This window comes from Morone saxatilis, unplaced genomic scaffold (assembly GCF_004916995.1).
Source record: "Morone saxatilis isolate NCDOM2014 unplaced genomic scaffold, NCSU_SB_2.0 Contig24, whole genome shotgun sequence".
Taxonomy (NCBI): Eukaryota; Metazoa; Chordata; class Actinopteri; family Moronidae; genus Morone; species Morone saxatilis.
In genome coordinates, this window is record NW_023339807.1 from 21,197,883 (window position 1) to 21,218,664 (window position 20,782).

Here is a 20,782-nt window from a genome sequence, read left to right on the forward strand (position 1 = left end):
ACACACACACACACAGAGGGTCAGCTCCATCTGGAAAAATGGAGCTGGGTGAAATCGTGCGCGTCGGTGGGGAGACGGGAGTCGTGATTGGGAGCCCCACCTCAAGACAAGGACACAACCGGGTTAAAGTTACACAACACGAAGTGATTAACAACCGTCTGCAGTCATCTATCAGGAATCCACTGGGATATTTACACAGTGAACCGTCATGAAGCAATGCAAAAAGCACCAAATATGCAGAAAATTCAAATAATGGAAGTTTTAATGCAGTCTGGTGTGGATGTTTCTTAAATATTCTATATTGTTTGTACATGTTGGAAGTAACTAATGATATTAAATCTCTTAACTGGGGAGTAGTTTTAGTTTTTAAAAGCTATTTATTTTTTTAATTTGGTCATTTCTGTATTAAGTTGTGTGGCCCTTTACTTCTCAAAGACCACCGGCTCTTTCCAAACTCTGAAATTAGACAAGTTATCTTTTACTAAAGCAGATTGTAAAATGAACTGTAAGCGCCACACTGACTATTCTCTCTACCACTGACATATAAGCACTAATTGAAATAAGATTCTTACTAACTGTGGCTAAAAACTATAAAAAGGATCCAACCATGACTATAATTAAATAGCTTTACTTTTGTTCATTTTAATGCTGCTTTTCTGACAGCAGAAATAGTTAAGTTAACTGTTTATAAATGCCAGAAACAGAGTTTACTTGCTGTAATCAACCTTCCTGTTCATACAGGTTGTTAAGAGATACGTTTATAATACATTAGGGTGGTGATCGGGGACACAAATCTACAGCTTTGTGGACAAATGTTCATCTTGTGAGGCTTCAGTCTGAGTTAGTTCAATCGAGCAATAACTACATTTATCTGACAACTTTAGTTACAATAATACAAAATAGGAACATCTAATAAATGATGATGGATTATAATACATTAAACTACCCAGCAGTGTATAAAGTAGTTAAAATTAGATCAACCTTTACCAGCTGCAACATTAATAAGCTCAATGATCAATAATCCAATAATATAATATATATTATTTTGAAATGGGCCATTCTGCATAACTTTTTGGTGTTTTACTTTTAGTCTTTGAATATACTTTGATGCTAATACTTAAGTAAAAGTTTGAATGCAGGACTTTTATTTGTAACAAGAATATACGCTGTGGTATTACTAGTTTTACTTGAAGAGTACACTGTAAAACCAGATAAGTTAATTTAACTCAAACTATTTTAAACACTTTTAAGTAAAACTAACTAAATTTTGTAAGTTAAAAGTAACATTCTTAATCAATTTAGTAATTTTAAGTGAGAATAATGTTTTAGTTTTATTTGTACTGTGAAAACAAAATACCACGTAAAAAGTTATTAATCAGGAATGCTTCTGTAACTTACAATGTTTACAATGTTAGTGCCACTTAAAATGATCAGTGAATCGTCTTAATCGGGAATCTTTTTTAACATAAAACATTTAGTTTGTGTTACTTGATTTTGATGTGATCAGTTTCAACAGTGTTTTGAGTTAAATTAACTTATTTGGTTTTACAGTTCACCGATGGGTCTTTTAATGTCCAATATGAGATGATTACAGCAAAAGAAAAACCTGTTTTAATACACATACGTTCACCTGACTACTGTTTTAGACCAGACTTTAGACTAGGCCAAGCTGTAGCCTGATTAATTTGCTGTTTGATGGTGATTTTGACTGAGGTGATAAAAAACGTGGGCTGGGTTAAACAGATAACAAGGAAATGAAACAGATTTTGCTTGGACCCTCCCTGACCAGCCTATAAGCACCCACTGAGGAGCCTGAGCTGCAGTTTGGGAACCTCTGACCCAGATAGTACAGCGATTACACAAAATATATTTTATATCGTATAAGAATACACTGATTGATGTTTCTTTCTTTTTCAATTTTGTCTGCAGAGGAACAATTTGAACAAAATGTATTATTGCTTGTTCCAGATTGATTACCCTCACTTCTTACTGCATACTGCCACCTCTGGTGAGCATGGCCATACTCACCACAAAGGGCCCAGACCTCAGTAGTTTTTCTGAGGGGTATACAATAAAAGTTTAAAAAAATTAAACAATTACCTAAAAATGCCCCCAAAACCCCTCTAGTAAGTTCAGCTTTTGGACCTCACTATTTCTAAAACCCTGCATACAGCAATGTTGGTGAGGTACACCTAAATGCCAGCGTAACCACGTCCCCATGTAAAAACATAGCTAATGCTAAGAGAACAGCACTAAAATGGATTAAAAACAGCTAAAGAATTAGGGTAGTCTAATGTTGTGTTTAGGGTTCACTTCAGGTACTGATTCACTCACAAACAACATACATATAAAAACGATATGCAGATTAAATCATAGCACATTTACCAATACAAAGTTTTTACACCTGTTTTTCAGAAGACCACAATTTAAAGGAAGTAGATCCTAGAGAAATCATATTCATAAAAATGTGCCTTTTTTACTGGTATGCTGGTCTATAAATAGTCTGCTTCCACAGCCATTTAGGCAATTATATGGCATGTCTCCAAAAGCAGAAAAAGAGATTTTTATACTTTTTTTTGTTGTTGTTTTAACCACAAAATCTATTTTTGTTCTGACACTTGACAGGTATTCAGTAGTCAGTGGCTCCTTTCGTTTCCACTGTGGTTTGTTGTTGTTGCAAAACGCTACAAACCTGTTGTTTTAAATGAAATCATTGTGAGTTGAATGCTCATGTTATCCAATATGCTACTACACATTTTTCACATAAACACACACACACACACACACACACAAAATAAATATAGAGAGAGCCTTTTGTTTTCGCTTCTGAGCAGCAAGAGCTGGTTTCATGAGAAGCAGCTTCAGCGCTTTCAGTGTTAAGAGTGACTTCACTTCCCAATTTAGAGAGCTAGAGAGAGAGAGAGAGAGAGAGAGAGCAAGCGAGAGAGAGAGAGAGAGAGGAGGGGGGGGGGGAGAGAAAAAAAACTTGCCATCCGGTTATGGTCTGTGAGCAAAAAATTGTAACTGCAATGGTTTGCGACATAGAGCCAATGCACCCCCGCATGCATTGAAGTGAGGTTAGAAGGCTAAATTAGCTGTAACATTTACAAAAAAACGACTAAATGACAAAGACTGCGAGGCTGCTGCAATGGACTGTACGATAAAGGTATGTGTTTGAATTGTTTTTGTTAAACGCTGCTGCTGGTGGTGAACATGACAGGCGGACACCCACACCAGCCTCTGAGTCTGCTGAGTGAGAGAGTCAAGGCGGTGATGCGAGCTCCCCACTCTTTCCTTCTTGTACAAAATTTCCTCTTCCTTCCCGTTCGTGGTTGTATGTCGGCTCTATAATAACACAACTAACCACTACATCTTTACAGTCAGATAAAAACACTAATTGGAGGCCGGTTATACGCGTAAAAGAGGATTTCCAAAACGCACGCGTTTCGTTTTTTTTTTCTTTTCTTCTAATTGCTGCGTTTAATCGAGCTCATCCCGCACTTTCCACGGACTGCAAAAATAACGCACGGAGAGTGAAATTACTGAGCATCTAACGGGGGGGTTGACAAACTGCTTTCATTCTCTTTTAACGAAGAATAAGTTAATGAAGGGATGCAGGACTTTATTGGTGCCCACAAGGCAGGTGTCCCTGAAAGCGCCATGGACCGACTTGGATGCAGTGAGAGCCCCCTTTTTAAAGAGCAGGAGGATCCATTTCCATCAGATGGCTGGTATTTCACATTTCACACTATTACAGATACACCTGTTTATCTCATCCGGACGACCACGGTGTAATTGTTTCATTGTCTTGGGCCTATCTCCGAAAGAAATGCAGAAATAAAGGCCTTCGTGTCAGGGAATTCAAACCGAAAAGCACATTTTGGTGAAATTAATGCTGAAAACTGATTGCGCAACGAGAGAAAAGACAGAGTAGTTCTTATCCCATAATAGGCCTCAAATATCCACATTCATGTTATCTTTTTACGAATGTACGTCACTGGCCTGTGGGCTTTTATTTTTTTTATTTCTTCAATAAAATAACCGTGCAACCCGCCGAATAATCCATTAAATACGGTGCAATATTATTACCGACGTACCTAATATGTTACACACGGTTTATTATAACGAATGAATCGATATTTCAACCACAATTAACGTCTTATTCGGCCAACTGTAAAACCAGAAAAAGGAAAAACACTTTAAAAAATGAGCCTCAGTAGATTGAGGAACTAAAGATTGCACTCCTTTATCTTTTGTTTCGTTCCTAAAAGAATATCTATATGAATGTTGATGTATTTTGGATGGTAAAGGTATTTTCGTTCTGAGATAAGAAATTATTATTGAATGGCCAGTGAAGGAGAACGAGGACATCCTGTAACCAAAGCTTCAATCATTAATATTGTCCGTTAAAACCTTTATTTCCATATATAGTTTGGCTGTTCATATGCAGGCACACAGACAGGATTCTTCGTTGATAAAAAAACAAAGTAATTATTATTTTTCAGATAATTATTCTCTTGTAGTCTGCCACAGCAGATTGTGTGTTTGAGGTTATTTTAAGTATAATTTATAGCTGCAAACGGGAGCACTTGTCAGGTGTCGTTATCTGAACTCAGCAGGCTTCCTGTCTCAAACCCCAGACTTTCCGCACACATTTCCGCTCCGTGGACTAGAAAAAATGTCGAAAAATCAACAAAGCTTCAACAGAAAGCAACGAAGTGGACATATTGAGGCGTTGCATTGTTTTTAACCCCACATTGTCCGCTCACACAGGCTGGGAGGTGAAGGAAAACCGGACCTGGCCTCGGTGTTTGCGGCCTGTAGAGGCCTGCGTTCTGCCAGCCTCCGAGCTGTGAAAACCGCATCGTTGTTTGTGTGCAGAAAGCGCAGCTGCTCAGACCTTTGCAAAATCAGCTTGCCTTAACTTTTACTTCTGCTTTCTGCCACTTGCCACAGAAATGGCGAACACACAGGGCTGTGCCTTTGCACAACTCGATCTCTGGCCTGTTGGTGGAGGCTACACCTTGTTTTGTGAGTGTAGTGGTTTTTTTTAATACAAATCAATATTCTCCCATAGCCTCGAGTTGACACCCATTTTATATGTTTATTAAAATCTAAAGTATGTGGAGGTCCTTTGTGGTAGATCCAAATATAAACAGGAGCTTAGAAACACCTTAAAATACTTTTAATGTCTAGAAACACACAGTGAAGGTACAGTATCAGTCTCTAAAGTTTAAAATCTGTAAGATTTCACATCAAATCTATCTCCATGAGTCCAGTGCAAAGAAAAGGTTTTAGGATGGACCAAAACAGAAAAAATAAAACCAGGATTATTTATCAGTGGATGATGATGATGGCGCCAAAATATGTCACTAAATCAGAATTCATTGGTGTTTCCAAACATGAAGAGGTGATTAAGTAGTGCCTAAAACAGGTCATAAAACAACAAAAGAACAAAGCAAAAAAACCTGACTTTAAATATGAATCAGTTAATTGGTGCTTGCAAGGAAGTATTTTTTAACCACATCCTTGATTGCAGTTTTGTGACCCCTTTAAACGAAGCAACCTCTTGCACGTATTTGTGGCCAGTTAAACCAAAGGGCCCCTTGTGCCCCCCACCCCCTTTTTTATTTGAATACTTCTTAGAGTTCTAGATCTTTAAAATTATTCATTAATTCATAAGAAAGGTTGCTTATTTTTTCGCGATCTCTTAAATTTATCCTGCAGCTGCTGGTTTTAGGTCACCAGTAGAGCTGAAATGATTAGTTGATCGATCGATTAGTCAATCGACAGCAAAATAATCTTTTTCTGAATATATTTAGTTTTTTGACTGTTGGTTGGACAAAACATCTGATGACGTCACCAAAAGGTTTCCACTGACATTCATGTGTATTTGTCATTGTTTTATGATGTTTTACAGACAAAATGATTAATCGAGAAAAGATTGGCAAATGAATCGATTATGAAAATAATCTTTAGTTGCAGCCCTAGTTATCAGACGTGTTTCCCAAAGTGGGCTCCAACCTGAAAATACTGAATGCTTAATTACTGATGAACTGATTGAGTCACTCAGGAGTTTTCCAGAGTTTTATTCCATTTATACTGTTAAAATTAAGAGAGCTCCTGGTCATTAAAACAGGACCAACACCCACCATATCTGATTCATAACATGATTATGACCTAATAGCTCCCTCCGGCTGTGTTGCAATATCCCTTTTTGATATTATCCCAAAAAATAAAAAGGTAGAAAATTAGGTCCATCTTAGGTAAGGAAAACATGGTGTTGTACTTAGGTTTAGCCTTTTCCTGCAGTTAAACCGTTAATCTAAAATGTTCATAAAAAGAAAGTATGAACCCCAATGTCGTAAACAGCCTGTGATCACGCACTAAGCTCGTAGTTTGGGCAAGACTGCATGATGCAACCTGCAAAGCTGCTGACTTGAAGCCATGTCAAAAGTTTCCATGCAGGACTTCATGTTTGTGCTCTCACACAGCAAGTGAAAAGTGTTTACTATCAAACTGTGAACACAACCGGTGTAAAGTTTAGGACATCGAGGCACACGGCAGCATCAACCCCAAGAAGGTCATGTTTTTTTTAAAGTTGTTTTGTGTCACTGAGCAACAGGCTAAAACACATTCAACAGGAAGTCAGTTGTGGCATTAGCGGTCAGGCCACATTTTGGTATATTTGTATCAGTGTGCAGAGGAGAGAGAGAAAGAGAGGGAGAGAGCGCAGGGGGAAGATAAAGAAAGAGCGGGAGTGTGAGTTTGTGGTTGTGAAAGCATGAGCTTCTCACTGAATGTACTGTGCTGGAAACTCAATGTGATGAGCGGCTTCGAGTCACGATAATATCAAGAGTTTGAGTGTTGAGCACCAAAAAACATTAAAAAAGTAATCTTTAACCAACGGTGTACAACTTTTTACTATCATGTCTTCTCATGAGAATTTGCTGTCGGCGGCCTTTTGGCCAACTGTTTCACTTCTGCACAGAGAAAAGGGCCTCTGAAGTTACTTAGTGTGTGAGAGGAAGACTGGGGGAAAGAGGACAACACAACAGAAGTAAAACAAAGCAATCAGCTGAAGAGGAAAACAGGAGTGTGGTCAAAAGAAAGCTGAGCAGGACAATATGGAGGCCTGCGAGAATGTCTGTCACATGCAACACTGCATGTATTTTTACATTTTTTAAAAATATTTTAGCTTCTAGGTAGCATGCACACTTATTAAATGTGACAACTTTATTTACAGATAATATTTTAAGGTTTTATTGCCTTTATTTTATCAGCTGTAGAGAGACAGGAAAGTGGGGAGAGAAAGAGAGGGGGATGACATGAAGCAAAGGTCAGAATCAAACCCGGGCCACTGCGGTAATGTCACTTGAGTCAGCGTCAGTAGAGGCTGCAAGTTGGATAATGACCAAAATCTGGAGGTGAACGACATGACAGCTCTCCAAAAGTGAAGCCAAAACATTTCAATCGCCCTCTAGTGACTAGTTGCAGTACATATCAAAAAGCCCGTTGGCTCCAGGTTAGCAGATGGGACGTGGGCCATCTAAAAAAAATCAAAGTACGCGTCAAATAAATGTTTCCCATAGATGGTTTTTAGATCATTTACTGGAATTTTAGATAGATCCTATCACGCTGAAGTATGTTCAAATTAAATTAAGTAGTTATTTGAAGCTATGAAAAGGTATTTCACAGGGCAGGATCTCGATACTTCTGCGCCAGCTACAATCACTACTGCGCAGACTCTGGCCCCTGAATGGCGAAATATGATCCGGGATATTTTGGCTTTATTTTTTTTTTTTTTTTTTTTACAGTGGGAGGAAGTGAAGGCACAACGTTTATTTTTCATATGTTGATGGTCTGGAGGCACGATGCTACTCTCCAAATGACCTGTCGGCGAACAAGTTGCGTTCTGGGTAATGTAGGTGCCAGGTTTAAAAATTAAGAAGAATGCATGGATTAATAAAGACCATATCTCTAGCAATGTTATAAGAGTACAATACAAATTTTATTTACCTTTTATATGTTTTTATCAATCTTTAAATCTTGACCAACTACTACCAGGTAATATTTGTTTCATGTGAAATCAAACAATGTGGATTGTTGTAAACCTTTTGCCTGTGCTTGCTTGAAAAAAAGGGCGTATCCATTACACAGCAGCAAATGCTCCATGCAGCAGCAACAGCAGCCGCAGGTTGCTGAAATCCCACACACCGACTTCTGTATCAGTTTGTCTGCAGCCTCCAGGAAATGCCTCACTGTGTGCCATGCATTAAGATGTTGTGTACAATACCCAGGCAACAATTGAGCTATAAAAAACACACACACAGGCAAAACAAAAAGAAGAAAAACACAATGCAAAGGCGGCACTTCAATCAAGACTATACTCTTCTTGCTGTCCAATGAACCCGACTGCCCCTCCTCCCTTGACCACAGGCCTTTGGGGTTGTTTTCCAACTTTAAAATGACCCACATTTTTACACTATGCCCCCCTCCTCTACCATTTCCTCTCTGTTGGCCTGTGCCAAAAGGTTCCTCTGCACATGGCGGCCAGGTTTCCTGTAGGCCACTGAAAAAGCACGGCACTGACGTACAAGGCCCAAAGACAATGCTCAACTCCTCTAAACAAACACGCACTTGCACTCACTCAGACTGCCGTGGTCGCATCACACATGCACACACTTAATTTGAGCAGCAGACAGAACAACTAGTCCAGTGTTTGCCCTCCCAAGTGCGTGGGATGAATGTGCCATCTTGAGGCCTCGCTGTAGGTGCTGAACACAGGAAGACGGACTTAAATCTCGATTAAACTCCACCTTTAGCTAACACACCCTCCCCCACGCAACCCCAATTCTAACGACAAAATAAAACTGTGGTTAAGGTTACTGATGTTTTCTAAGATTAGACACCCTCAAGACTGCCTGTAAAGTGTTTATGAACAGTTGACTTGTTATTTCACTGCAGAGTATTTAGTATAGTAGTATCTCTCTGTTTGTTTAAACTTACACTTAAAGTTTTAATCAATCACAGGGAAATACTACAGGATGTTAAGCACTTCAGTAGAGCAGAAAGAAAGCATGTGGCAGTTTGTATCTTGACAGAGGTAGGAAAAACCTGAGATGGTGAAAAGTGAACATGAAATGGTCCCAACTCTCAAAATCTACTTTAAAGTGCGTCTGAGCAAGTCACTAAAGCACAAATAGGCCTGCTTGAATTTAAGAGCACTGCTTAAAAGAAGTCAGTGCATCCAACAACAATTAAAACCATCAAACAAACATTAACATCCACAAAACTTGGAACAGCCAATCATACTAAGTATTATTCGATCTTTAATGGATATTTTTAACAATTATGAGCCGATTATGTGTTTTATTGAATCATTCTGTAGCAAAATGTTTAGTTTTTTTTTTTTTGCTGTTGCAGTGAATATGTAAAGCAGATATGATATAGGACAGGAGTCAGCAACCTTTACTTAGAGTAAAACAACAAAAAATCTGTTTGGAGCTGGAAAACCTTAATCTTAACAAGTATCAGTAAGCCAGCAGCTTTGCTGCAACATTTTTTAGATATAAAATCCATATCTAGTCTAGCTCGGTGGACTTAAGACTAGTAACCACTACTACTGAGGTTCAGCAAAAGGTGCCAGGTCAGGACGTAACATGTAACACACATTTCAGTTGATGAAAAGTTAAGACTTTTGGCGTGTAATGGCTGCACATTTTTACAATTGGAAAATGTAAGAATCACTTCAGGCCTGAAATAATGATAAATAAAAGTGTTAAAAAAATAAAAGTTATTCATTTCCATATACATTTTTGTCAACGCGTGCGCTCCAGAGCCACAGGTTGCCTAATACTAATATAGGGGATATGATTTCCTGTAATTACTTTTGGTATATCTGTAAACTGTGGTTATTAATTCTGATAAAATGTACCTTCTCAACTTAGAGTGGACATTAAAAATGGAAATCTGGTTACGTTAGTGGCCCCACAATAAAAAACATTTTATTTCAGTTCATTATTTTACTCTTTAAAGCCTTTTTGTGCTTTTATTGTTACTCCTACAACTCTGAGGTTTTGCTTCTGTTCAGTGGAGTATCTTATGTGGAATAAACTGAGTCTGTATGTGGAAAAAGACAGTTTCCACAGGTTGTGACCAGGCACATTAATGGCAGACACTGACCGCTGTGGCACTGTTGAACAGGAAGCGCTGTCCGTGGTGAGTGAGGATCAGCCCATATTCGAGCCGACCTACACCGCAGCACCGGTCATGCACATGAAGACTGAGATGACGTCGCCCGGTGCGTTTAGCCAGGCCTCCAAGCCGAGTCCCGAGGCCACTGAGCCAGAGTGGGTGGGGTCAGCGGCGCAAAATCCTGGGAAAAGAGCAGAGCACGTCAATGGAACCAGGTGAGTCAGGACTGGCCGAGGCCACAGGGGAGCACAGGTTCTCGGATTATCTGACTATAGCTCTGTTAAAATCCATGTCAACAATCTGGGTTTTTCCAGACCCTAAAATGTTTATTGTTCACTCACCAAATGTAATCCTGTTTACCAGCACTGACCACTGAAAGTATTTAAATCCCAAATATGGTAATTTTGGTGTTTAACTGAAGGATTCATATTTCCATTTTCTGCTAGTTTAGACTTTTACTTTTTTAGAGGGAAATATTTTTATGTCACTGTTTTTATATGACAGCTGTAGTTACTAGTAATATTTAAACACTTATTCAGTTTGTGTGACCGGTTTCAGATATTTTCACTGGAATCGTGTTGCTACAAAACAGTTTGGGTGTAAATTTATCTCCTCTCAGCTTAAGATATTAGCAAACACTGCAAGAGGAAATAAACTTGCACGGAGCCGAAACTCTATCGTCTATTGCCAGAGATTAACAGCCACAGTCAACATCTCATTATTTGAAATGATAGCAGGACTTAGAGCTAAACAAAATGAAGCGTGCGGACACTGAATAACACTTACAAGCTTTATAAGATATTTTAGTGATCTGTTTGCCCCTCTACGCTTTTCTAGCCTTGACCTAACGCTTCCTCTTCCTCTAGCCGTGAGTCCCCTGTGGACTGCAGTGTCACCAAGCGCTCCAGACACATGAGCAACGACGCGGCCCCAATGTCATACCCGGCCTCATTCCCGGAGCCTCGTGTCAGCCCCCAGACGGCCACCCCACCCAGCAGTGCCACAGAAGAGAAGAGGGTCATCGTGCCGGCAGGTGAGCTGAGTCACTCAATCACCCTCTATCCTCACACAAGACCGTCATAAGACAGTTTCCCAAGAGCTGGCACACACTTGCCTTGTGCAATATGAATAACCGAATCAGAGATGGGCACAGTGTATGTTTGTGCATTTAACCCTTCTTCCCCAAACTACTACTACCAACTACTATTCTCCAGTGAAACTTCTAAACAAAAGTAAACAATAGCAGGTTTCTGGTGATTGAGCATGATATGAGGGCTAAAAGTGAATGCTATTTAAAAAGTGTGAAGTCTGAAGTGTAAATTTAAATTTGACCTTAACAAGGAAGAGAGCTGAAATAGATGTGTGATAAGCTGGTGTGGACTTTTTAATTATGTATCATCCATCTTCCTGTAGCTACATCTGAAATCACACTATTGTTAGAGGTTTCAGGCTTTGAAAAGGGTTTTCATGAGCATAACTAGACATTGAGATATTACATGAACATGGCCACTGTAGTTTATTTTGACTCAATCCCACACACACTGTACTGCTGCTGTAAATACTCACTGTTTATTATCAAAGCATTAAAATAGTCCCCAACAAATGCACTGTTTATTATTAGAGTAACTGTTAAAGACTACAATGTACAGCTGTTTTGGGGGAGTTATAAAGCCTTTTTAAAACATGAAACGTTATATTTCTAGCAAGAGACCGGATAGGGAGGCCAGAGTATTGAAGTATTGCGGGACTGCTGGTTTTGGTCTTCTCTTGGGGTTTGTTGACAGTATAAAATGTATGGAATAACACCAGCCATATCCTTCAGTTGAATATGAACCTGACAAAACAAACAGGAAGGATGTGGTGTGGTGCTTTATAGCCATTTCAGGTAAAGATTTGTCATAAATTACCCAACAGTTCAAGTGTTATCAAAGTTATTGATCTTTAATTTAAAAATGAGCCGAGTAGTGGAGTGGAGTAAAGACAGTGATGTTTCATTATAAAACAAGTAGTAATATCTACCGTATTTAGTCCATTTCATCCTTGCTATGAGTCAATGATCCAACCTGATGACGTACTTTACGTTCTCGGTCTTGCACAGTTCCTATACTGTTATCATCCTTTGCGACTCATAACATAAATAGATCAGAGCAGTGTGTTTGTGTGCACGTTTCAGTTAGTCAGACTTTGGAGGAATCCCACTTCAGACGGTGATCCAGAGACGTGCTTTGGACCATTTGAAATCAAGCGCTGTGCATCTGACGAGATTTGTCAATGACTCATCAGCACCAAGTCATTCTGCTTCATAATACACGGATGTTGCATCACAGTAGCATGTGTTAACCAAGGACAATCAGGAGGGTGTGGCAACTAAAGCTCCTGCCTAATATTACGGGCAATTCACAGTCATTGTTTGCTACTGGAAGTGAGCTTGCCTTCCTGAATCAGACATATTTTCTTGCTTTTCTGAGAATTTTAATTTTCAACCTGTTAATAAAAGCACACAAATATTAACAATTCTTAGGGTGAGACACAAACTGAAAACAAGATTTAAAAAGTACAGTGCCTATAACTAATATACATAAAAGTTAAATGAGTTTTATTAGACTTCATAATAGATTTATTATAATAGAGTAATCTAAAAAGAAATGTGTAGAAATGTAAAAATATTATAAGAATATCAACCCTGTCTCCTAGAAATTCATATTATTTATACACTACTAATAGGATCTTTCCTTATGAGTTGCCTTAATAAAAACGCTTATGTATAGATATTGTATTGCAAGCAAAGAAAATGCAGAAATTATATAGAAAACAATACATTTCTAACAAAACATATTTGTTAGAAACAGCATTGATAAAAGACAAGGTTGATCTAATGTATCAACAGATGCAACCACAGAATTGCTTGCTGGTCCATGACAGGCCCTTGATTATCTGAATGTATATCCGGGGCTGGCAATACTTTAGTGGTTGGTACTGTATGATAAAGGACAGTGGTTTTCAAACTGCAGTCTGAGTGGGTTATAGTGGGTCCCCAGCAAAAGGAGGATTAGAATATTTGAACTTTTATCACATTTTTTTGGAAGTTGGAACAAAGGAAGGAATAGCGTTGGCCATTTTTATTGTTAGTTTGACCACTGATTAACCATGAGGACTGTAATCTTGAAACCTAAAAAAATAAAAACAAATACTCAACATCTTCTCAAATTGGGGGTCTGTGGTCTAATGTCAATCTATTGTCAGGGTCGTTGACATGAAAAAAGTTTGGGAACTCCTGATATAGGATATTAAATGTATACCCAGTTGTTTATTTGCAGACATGGGATGTACAATATGCAAAACCACATATAAAAGTATATATATATTATAAGATGTATATCAAAATACAATCAAAATGTTTAATGCATTGAATGCACTACATGAAACAAGAACTGTCTAAAACTAACCTCATTATTCCAGCGTTTAATTGAAATTGCCTTGAAATCTTTAGTTTGTTAAACAGTAAGGCAATATAATATTATTGCCCAGTCCTGTTGCACAGAAACACTGACAAGGTTGTCAAAACGACCACAAAAAACAAATATAACATTTTCCCTAAAGACCCCTGGGGCCGTCTCCAGCTTAGCATTATTGGTAATTATTTGTTTACTTCCTGAATCCTGCAACCTTCAGGCAAATCGAAAATAGCAGGTGGTGGCCTGTGGAGAACTGGGCCAAACACACAGTAAGTTGCATTAAAATGAGAAAAACTAGAAAAGCAACTTAAAATTGTGTGCTTCAAAATGTAAGGCCGAAGACTTTTCAGACATTTAAATTTTCATAGTGCCACAGTTTAACAAACAAGACAGTTAGTTTCAGTCTTTAAAGATGTTTTCAAAGCTACAAATATGACCAGCACAGTTATCTGAACTGGTTTTGAGTTTGACTAAATAAGCATCTGTTTTCACAGAGTGGTTATATGCAACCCACCACCCACCACCCAATCCATATCAAGTATCACAACTGGTACCTTTGCTATCTAACTAGTTTCCGGTGTTACTCAGCACTTTGTTCTACAAACAAATCATGTTTTCCCCAGCACTCTTCAGACTGTTTCTATATTACGCGCCTCCCGCCATCCTCTAGTCTTTTTTCTTCTTTTAAGAGCATTTGTATCAAAGAAACTGAAACCCAACGAACAGGATCCTTCATCATGTAAAAGACTTGATTACATGTCCAAACACTAGAAAGCTTTCACAAGATGTATCAGCCACACCCAGTGTATAAAGACCATCTAGAGCATGATCTGCTTAAAAAACTAGCTTTGTACGCATCTTGAACTGAGATTTAAGGTGAGCACAGAGAAACTTTCCCCCTTCAGAAGATGAATCTGATCAATCTCTGCACATACATCATTCTGTGCAGTAAAGGTCAGACATCAAAGTGAAGTCACAATAAGCAGAACATATTTTTTAAGTGTATGGGGACAAATATTTGCAGTTTGAAGAGTTATTGATGGTTTCTGTATGACTCATCTTCCTGTAACTTCTACAACTTCCTGTTTATGACCTTTTGAAAGCATCTATTTTAAGTCCGGATCATATATGCAAACTGTAAGGCAGCTAACATATTATTTAACCCTTTAAAACAGTCCTCCAAACAAAGGGAGACACCATTTTATAAATGAGTTTTTTTTCCCCCAGTTATTTCTCTCCTCAATTAACAAACATAATCAACAGACAAATAAGGGTAAGACAGAAAAGTAATAGTAGCATCTAAAGTGAAATAAAATAGAAGATGATTGGGAATCAACAAACAAATATCTGAACAAGGGAAAAAACACAATAAATGAAAAATAAAATAATTATGGTAATTTTCAACTATGTGCATGTCTCTTTTCTAAATAAAATCAAAGCACATCAAGCCGGACTGGGTGGACTCCCAGAGGTCCATCAGAGATTCCCATGTTCTCAGAAAGATATCCCCCTTATTTTATATACTTTTTAAGTATAAGTGCGCTGTTCCAGTTCTAGTGTTTCCTTCAGAATTTGTTTGAACAAATTAAACCTTGCCTGGTCCAGTTGAGCAACATGCACTTCCTTGCTATATCCTCTATGCAGACATGGATCTGAAGTCTTTTCTGATCATTTTTGAGCATCTCTCCTCTCTCTCCTCTCTCCACCCTCCACTCTATTGATGACAGACCCTGAGGTGTGGACACAGGACCATGTGCGGCAGTGGCTGGACTGGGCCATCAAGGAGTATGTCCTTGAGGAGGTGGACGTCATGCTTTTCCAAGCGCTGGATGGCAAGGCCCTGTGCAAAATGACCAAGGAGGACATGATGCGTCTCACGTCGGCCTACAACGCAGACATCCTGCTCTCACACCTCAGTTACCTCCGACAGAGTAAGGCTCGCCTCGTGTCTCACATATCCGTCGCTCTTCAGCTGATAACATTGTTTGGTTTCGACAATGTAAAAGCTTTTAATTGTTCTGCAGTATTTTAAGTATTTTACCTGCATGTAAGCAGGATCAGAAATAAAATAAGACACAAGGCTCTCTGGAAACTTGAAGCGCTGAAATGATACAACAATTAACTGACTAGTGGATGGATATAATATCAACATTTTTGATGATAAATGACTAAAAGAGTTAGCTGATTAAGTAAAAAAGCTTTTCAAATAACTGCTTTTTCTCTTTTTCTCACTGTAAATTTTAATGTTTTGGGATTTTGGCCTCTCGGAAATTTTGATGGGCATTTTTCCCTACTTTCTGAAATTTTATACAGTTGACTATTAATCTATGACTCCGAAAAATAACAGATTGTTTTTGAATTTGTTATTGAATTTGTTGAATTTTTAGAAATGCCTTTTCCAACACACATTTTAATGTCCACTATCCTTTATTTTTAAAATAATAATACACTTTGTACTAATGAGGTCCTCGTTATGTTTTTTGTTGAGGCTGGAAGAACATGTCGGTTTAGGATGAAGTTTGCCATGTTATTAACCGAATTTACTGTCTTCAGTAGGTGTTGCAACCACTATTCCTATTGGCTAACGCAGGTTTTGGCATACAATATGTCGTCATGATTTCTGATACTAGTAGTGTTACATCAGTTTATTGTTTCTTAATTTTTCAACGTGGCAGCAGCAGTTTAGCATCTGCAAATCACTGTTAGAAATGCAGCTAAACAAGACAGCCACCATGTTCTAATCCGGTTTTCAAGGTAACATTACACCATAGAAAGCGTGGACAAAATGACAGCAACATCTTACAGTACTACGCGATCCAGTAACTACAGCAACACCATAAACTGTCCTCAACAGGGTCAAATCAACATCTAATATCTTTGATGTGTATACTTTATTTCAAAATACAATTCAGGACACACAAATTCTACCCTGGTATATCCCATTTATGTTGCATCTACTTTGAGAAAATATGATATTGACTTTTTTTTGTCTTTGCTACAGGTAGCCCCACCTTCTCATACTCCACAACTCCCACCAACAACACACCACCACAACAACCCAGACTACAGGTGAAAGCAGGTGAGATCATCCACTCTCCTTTCATCACCAATTTCACGTCCATACTGGATACGAAGGAACATCGGTATTGGTTCCATTTCTGTTTAGTTTTGTAGTTACAGCCTGATCAATATTTGTTTTTCCTGAAAACACATTTAAAATCAAATAAAACCCATCAAAATCAGATTAAGATACATCCGATTTTTTATCTTTTAATACCCCACGGACACCCTGGTAATGATGGTTATGTAATTAACCTCAGCCAAGTTGTTGGTTTGCATGCAACATCCTGCTACGCAGCTAACATGCAAAAAGGAGGAGACGGTTTACTAGAGCTAGCACATGTCCTCCAGATCTCACAACTCTCCTGCTACTATAGCTAACATCACAACAACATCATGGATAACTAGAAAGTAAGCTGAATGTCCGTAGGGCAAGTCACTTAACATTAACTGGCACACAAATCCTGGCTAGAATAAGTTAGTGCGTTTGGTCCAATCCACTTTGTTTGTTTCCCCATTTTAAGAGCCAGCGCTGTGTACAACCAAACACAGAGCAGAAAGCTAGTGGACTGTGAGCAGATATTCGCTTTAGTGTATTGAATAAGTTAGAACAGTTCCTTTGTACCTCTCCATTGTGGACTGCCTGACTTGAGATACTTGAGATGTAACAGATGAAGGCTGTGACTGATGACATGCTGCGTACTTCAAAAGGATGGAAGTGGCTATGGTGATTGACTCATGGCACGCTATAATATCAATTAATATGGTAGGCTATTTATGAGCCATGGCGTATTTGTTATGTGCTTTCATGGCAGTTTACATTTAATGTATCGAAGTGAAACCATGGCTATTCTACTGAACAACATTATTATTGCTATTGATGTGTCTATTGCTGATACAACTGCTATTTTCTGGAGCACAAATACTTTTACTTTCGATACATTAAGTACTTAATAATAATATATTTTCTATAAATTTCTTTTTTTTTTTTTTTCAGTATTTCATGATTAACTGCCACCATTTCCCATTAGTCATATTGTCCAGATGTCCAGAGTGTTTATAGGTGTAAATCAAAGCTCAGAATTTAGGATCACATTTTCCAACCCATCAGAAAAGACTAAACTACTTGAATGGTTTAGGGATTTAAAAATAATGCGTTGAGTTTCAGAACTGTGTTACATAGTTTCAAAAGTCTAAAAAGGTTCCTTGGCACAACACTGGCCTCAGTTGACAAAACTTTGATGAGTCCAAAGCTCAACAGCCAGTTTCAGACAGGAAGCAGCTGCACCGGTGCAGGAAATGGGGGGTATGGGTCCTGCTCCTGGGAGACAATTCACAATCTTGTGCCAACAGGGGTGGCCTGGACAAAAGAACGCTTGCCCAAGAAACTGTGGGTCATCTTCAGACCTCCAAACTCTTATTGTCTTTGTCTCAATTTACTGACTTCCTTCCTACTATGGCTGAACTGTCCACTTCAAAGGCTTTTTATGCCACGTGCCTGTCAACGTCTAGTCTCATCCTTGTTTTTTTTTCGTGTGCAGAGAGCAATTTTGATGAGATCAGCCGCAGGAACAGCTGGCCGACAAACACCATGGCTGCAGTGCCGAAAGGTATGACAACCAAAACTAAGGACGATATGAAACCAGTGATCATGATTTTGAATTTTTCATCTATGAACAACTACTAGTTTTGGACAGAAATTGATTCTTTAGAAATTAAAAAAATCAGACCACATATGAGTATTAAACAATTCTTTTCTTTTTGATTTGTAGGTCCCTCCATGGAGCACCAACACAACACAAGAGTTACAGAGCCTGCTCCAAGAATTGCTCAAGGTATGAATATTTTGTATAACACACAGAGCTTTAAGGAATTGACTGCTCAAAGCTTAAGAACTTTTTTTGGAATCACACATTAATTTCTCTACAAAACTTCAAGGCAATCCATCCAATAGTTGTTACAGATATTTCAGTTTGAACCAAAGTGGTGGCCTGACTGGCTGACTTGTCATCCTTAAAGTCTTGCCAATAGCATGGCTAAAAACAATGCACAATAGATCTTTCAATATTTCTGACTGGTCGACTGTTTCTCCATCTGGCTGATATGGCTGTCTATGAGCACAACTCACAAAATGAAGGCTCAAAAGACATAACATCTGCAAAAAAATATGTAAATATGCTTTTTCTTCTTTACAGACCCATATCAGACATTAGGGCCCATAAGCAGTCGACTAGCCAACCCAGGTAAGCATCCAAACCACCACAAGAAAACCTACAAAGATGACACAAATGAGGCCTTTACACTGTCTGCTTTGGTAACATGATGGAAAAGCAAGCAAGGGCATGCACTTACTTTCCAAAATGGAGTAATCATCAAGCAACACCTGTTGTGTCAGCAGAATTGCATCACGCTTACACTGAGACGAAATCTGGCTTCCCTATCACCAAAATGACTGTTTGCCCTGCTGTTTCCTCACAGAAGGCCAAGCCCTCAGCTCATCCAAGAACCGAACAGGCAAACAAAGTCCATACAAGCTGCCTGACCCCAGCGCTCACAGGCCTGTGGGTAGGTTTCTGCCCCGATGTCTGTCACTTCCTCCAAGCCACACAGTGAAAAGGTCACATTTGGTGGAAAAAAATAAGCTGAATGAGATGTTAGCTGTGTGTCATAATACTACAAGGAACAACATGTCCACAACAAAACTCCTAAGTACTAAAATGTAGTACTGATGCTAATTTTAAAGGCTAACAGATCATTACATCCCCCCAAAAGTGAACGAATGCAGATGCTTACACACAATGTTTCACACAGCTACTGCTGATAATTCTGTCCATTTTCTGTTTTTATCTGTGTGACCAACAGAGTCATTGCTCAGTTCCTTAACTCCTCCTCTTCCTTTCTCCTCCCAGGTTCGGGGCAGATCCAGCTGTGGCAGTTCCTGCTTGAGCTGCTGTCTGACAGCAATAATGCCAGCATTATCACCTGGGAGGGCACCAACGGCGAGTTCAAGATGACCGACCCGGACGAGGTGGCCAAGCGCTGGGGTGAGCGCAAGAGCAAGCCCAACATGAACTATGACAAGCTGAGCCGCGCTCTGCGCTACTACTATGACAAGAACATCATGACAAAGGTGCACGGCAAGCGCTACGCCTACAAATTTGACTTCCAAGGCATCTCACAGGCACACCAGAATCACGCAGCGGAAGGGGGAATTGTTAAGTACCAGACTGAGATGAGTTACGGCCAGGCCTACCACAGCCACCAGCCCAAAATGAACTTCATGGGTGGTCATCCTGCACCCATGCCCGTGTCCCCAGGCAACTATTTCAGCCCTCCATCCACGTACTGGAACTCCCCCAACAGCCCCATCTATCCTGGGTCAGCCATGACGAGACATCCCGGCACTCACTCCCACCTGAGCTCGTACTACTGAGGACGATGCATTTCACACCTGAATGGATAACACGGGAGAGGAACCCAAATGTGCTAGAAAACACATGCACACTCCATCCAGAATGCACCTGAGCTGAACCCTGTCTGAAATGAAGGTGATATGACGCTACGGTCTGTTTTCATAAGGGCATTATCATGTTGTCTGTCACATTCCTTCAAAAAAAAATGGACAAAATGTGATGGGGGAAATTAACTCTGTGATGAGGGAAATTAACTCTGTGATGAATGGAAAGGATTGGTATTATACTCTTCCCAAGATTTTCATAAATATACTGATGACAAAATGTATTAACGGTTATTCAGATGTTATGAAACCAAGTTTATTTTGTAAGTACTTTGTTTGATAGTACCTTTTGTAAAGACCATACTCAAGACCAGGCTCACCATAGCATTTACTGTTTTGAGTAGCATTACAGTTTTGTAACTGTTTTTTTTACTTCATAGGTCAAAACTGCAGTTATCACATTCAATGACCTGACATTTGTAAAAGAGAAATTGTACAGAATGACTGTCATGTAGCAATATAACATTTACTCAAGATGTAAAGCTAATAAATGATGCTTGTATCTTAAAATGGACTCCTGTAAGTTTTTTTTTTTTTTTTTTTTTAAAATTTT

General features: G+C 39.0%; 1 protein-coding gene across 3 annotated transcripts; it reads left to right on the plus strand.

Annotated features, from left to right (window-relative positions):
* The first annotated feature begins 3,008 nt into the window (after positions 1 to 3,008).
* fli1rs (Fli-1 proto-oncogene, ETS transcription factor-related sequence) lies at positions 3,009 to 20,737 on the plus strand. 3 transcript variants are annotated; one of them, XM_035672496.1, is made up of 10 exons: positions 3,009 to 3,166; positions 10,207 to 10,412; positions 11,064 to 11,230; positions 15,380 to 15,583; positions 16,654 to 16,731; positions 18,254 to 18,322; positions 18,485 to 18,547; positions 18,908 to 18,955; positions 19,191 to 19,277; positions 19,622 to 20,737. In XM_035672496.1, exons 1-10 carry the CDS (start codon positions 3,149 to 3,151, stop codon positions 20,143 to 20,145), a joined length of 1,464 nt encoding a protein of 487 aa, XP_035528389.1. In that variant the 5' UTR covers positions 3,009 to 3,148; the 3' UTR covers positions 20,146 to 20,737. The 3 variants fall into 3 exon arrangements, with proteins under 3 accessions (XP_035528389.1, XP_035528391.1, XP_035528390.1); XM_035672497.1 differs by lacking the exon at positions 3,009 to 3,166 and adding an exon at positions 3,341 to 3,731; XM_035672498.1 differs by lacking the exon at positions 19,191 to 19,277.
* Positions 20,738 to 20,782: the final 45 nt, after the last annotated feature.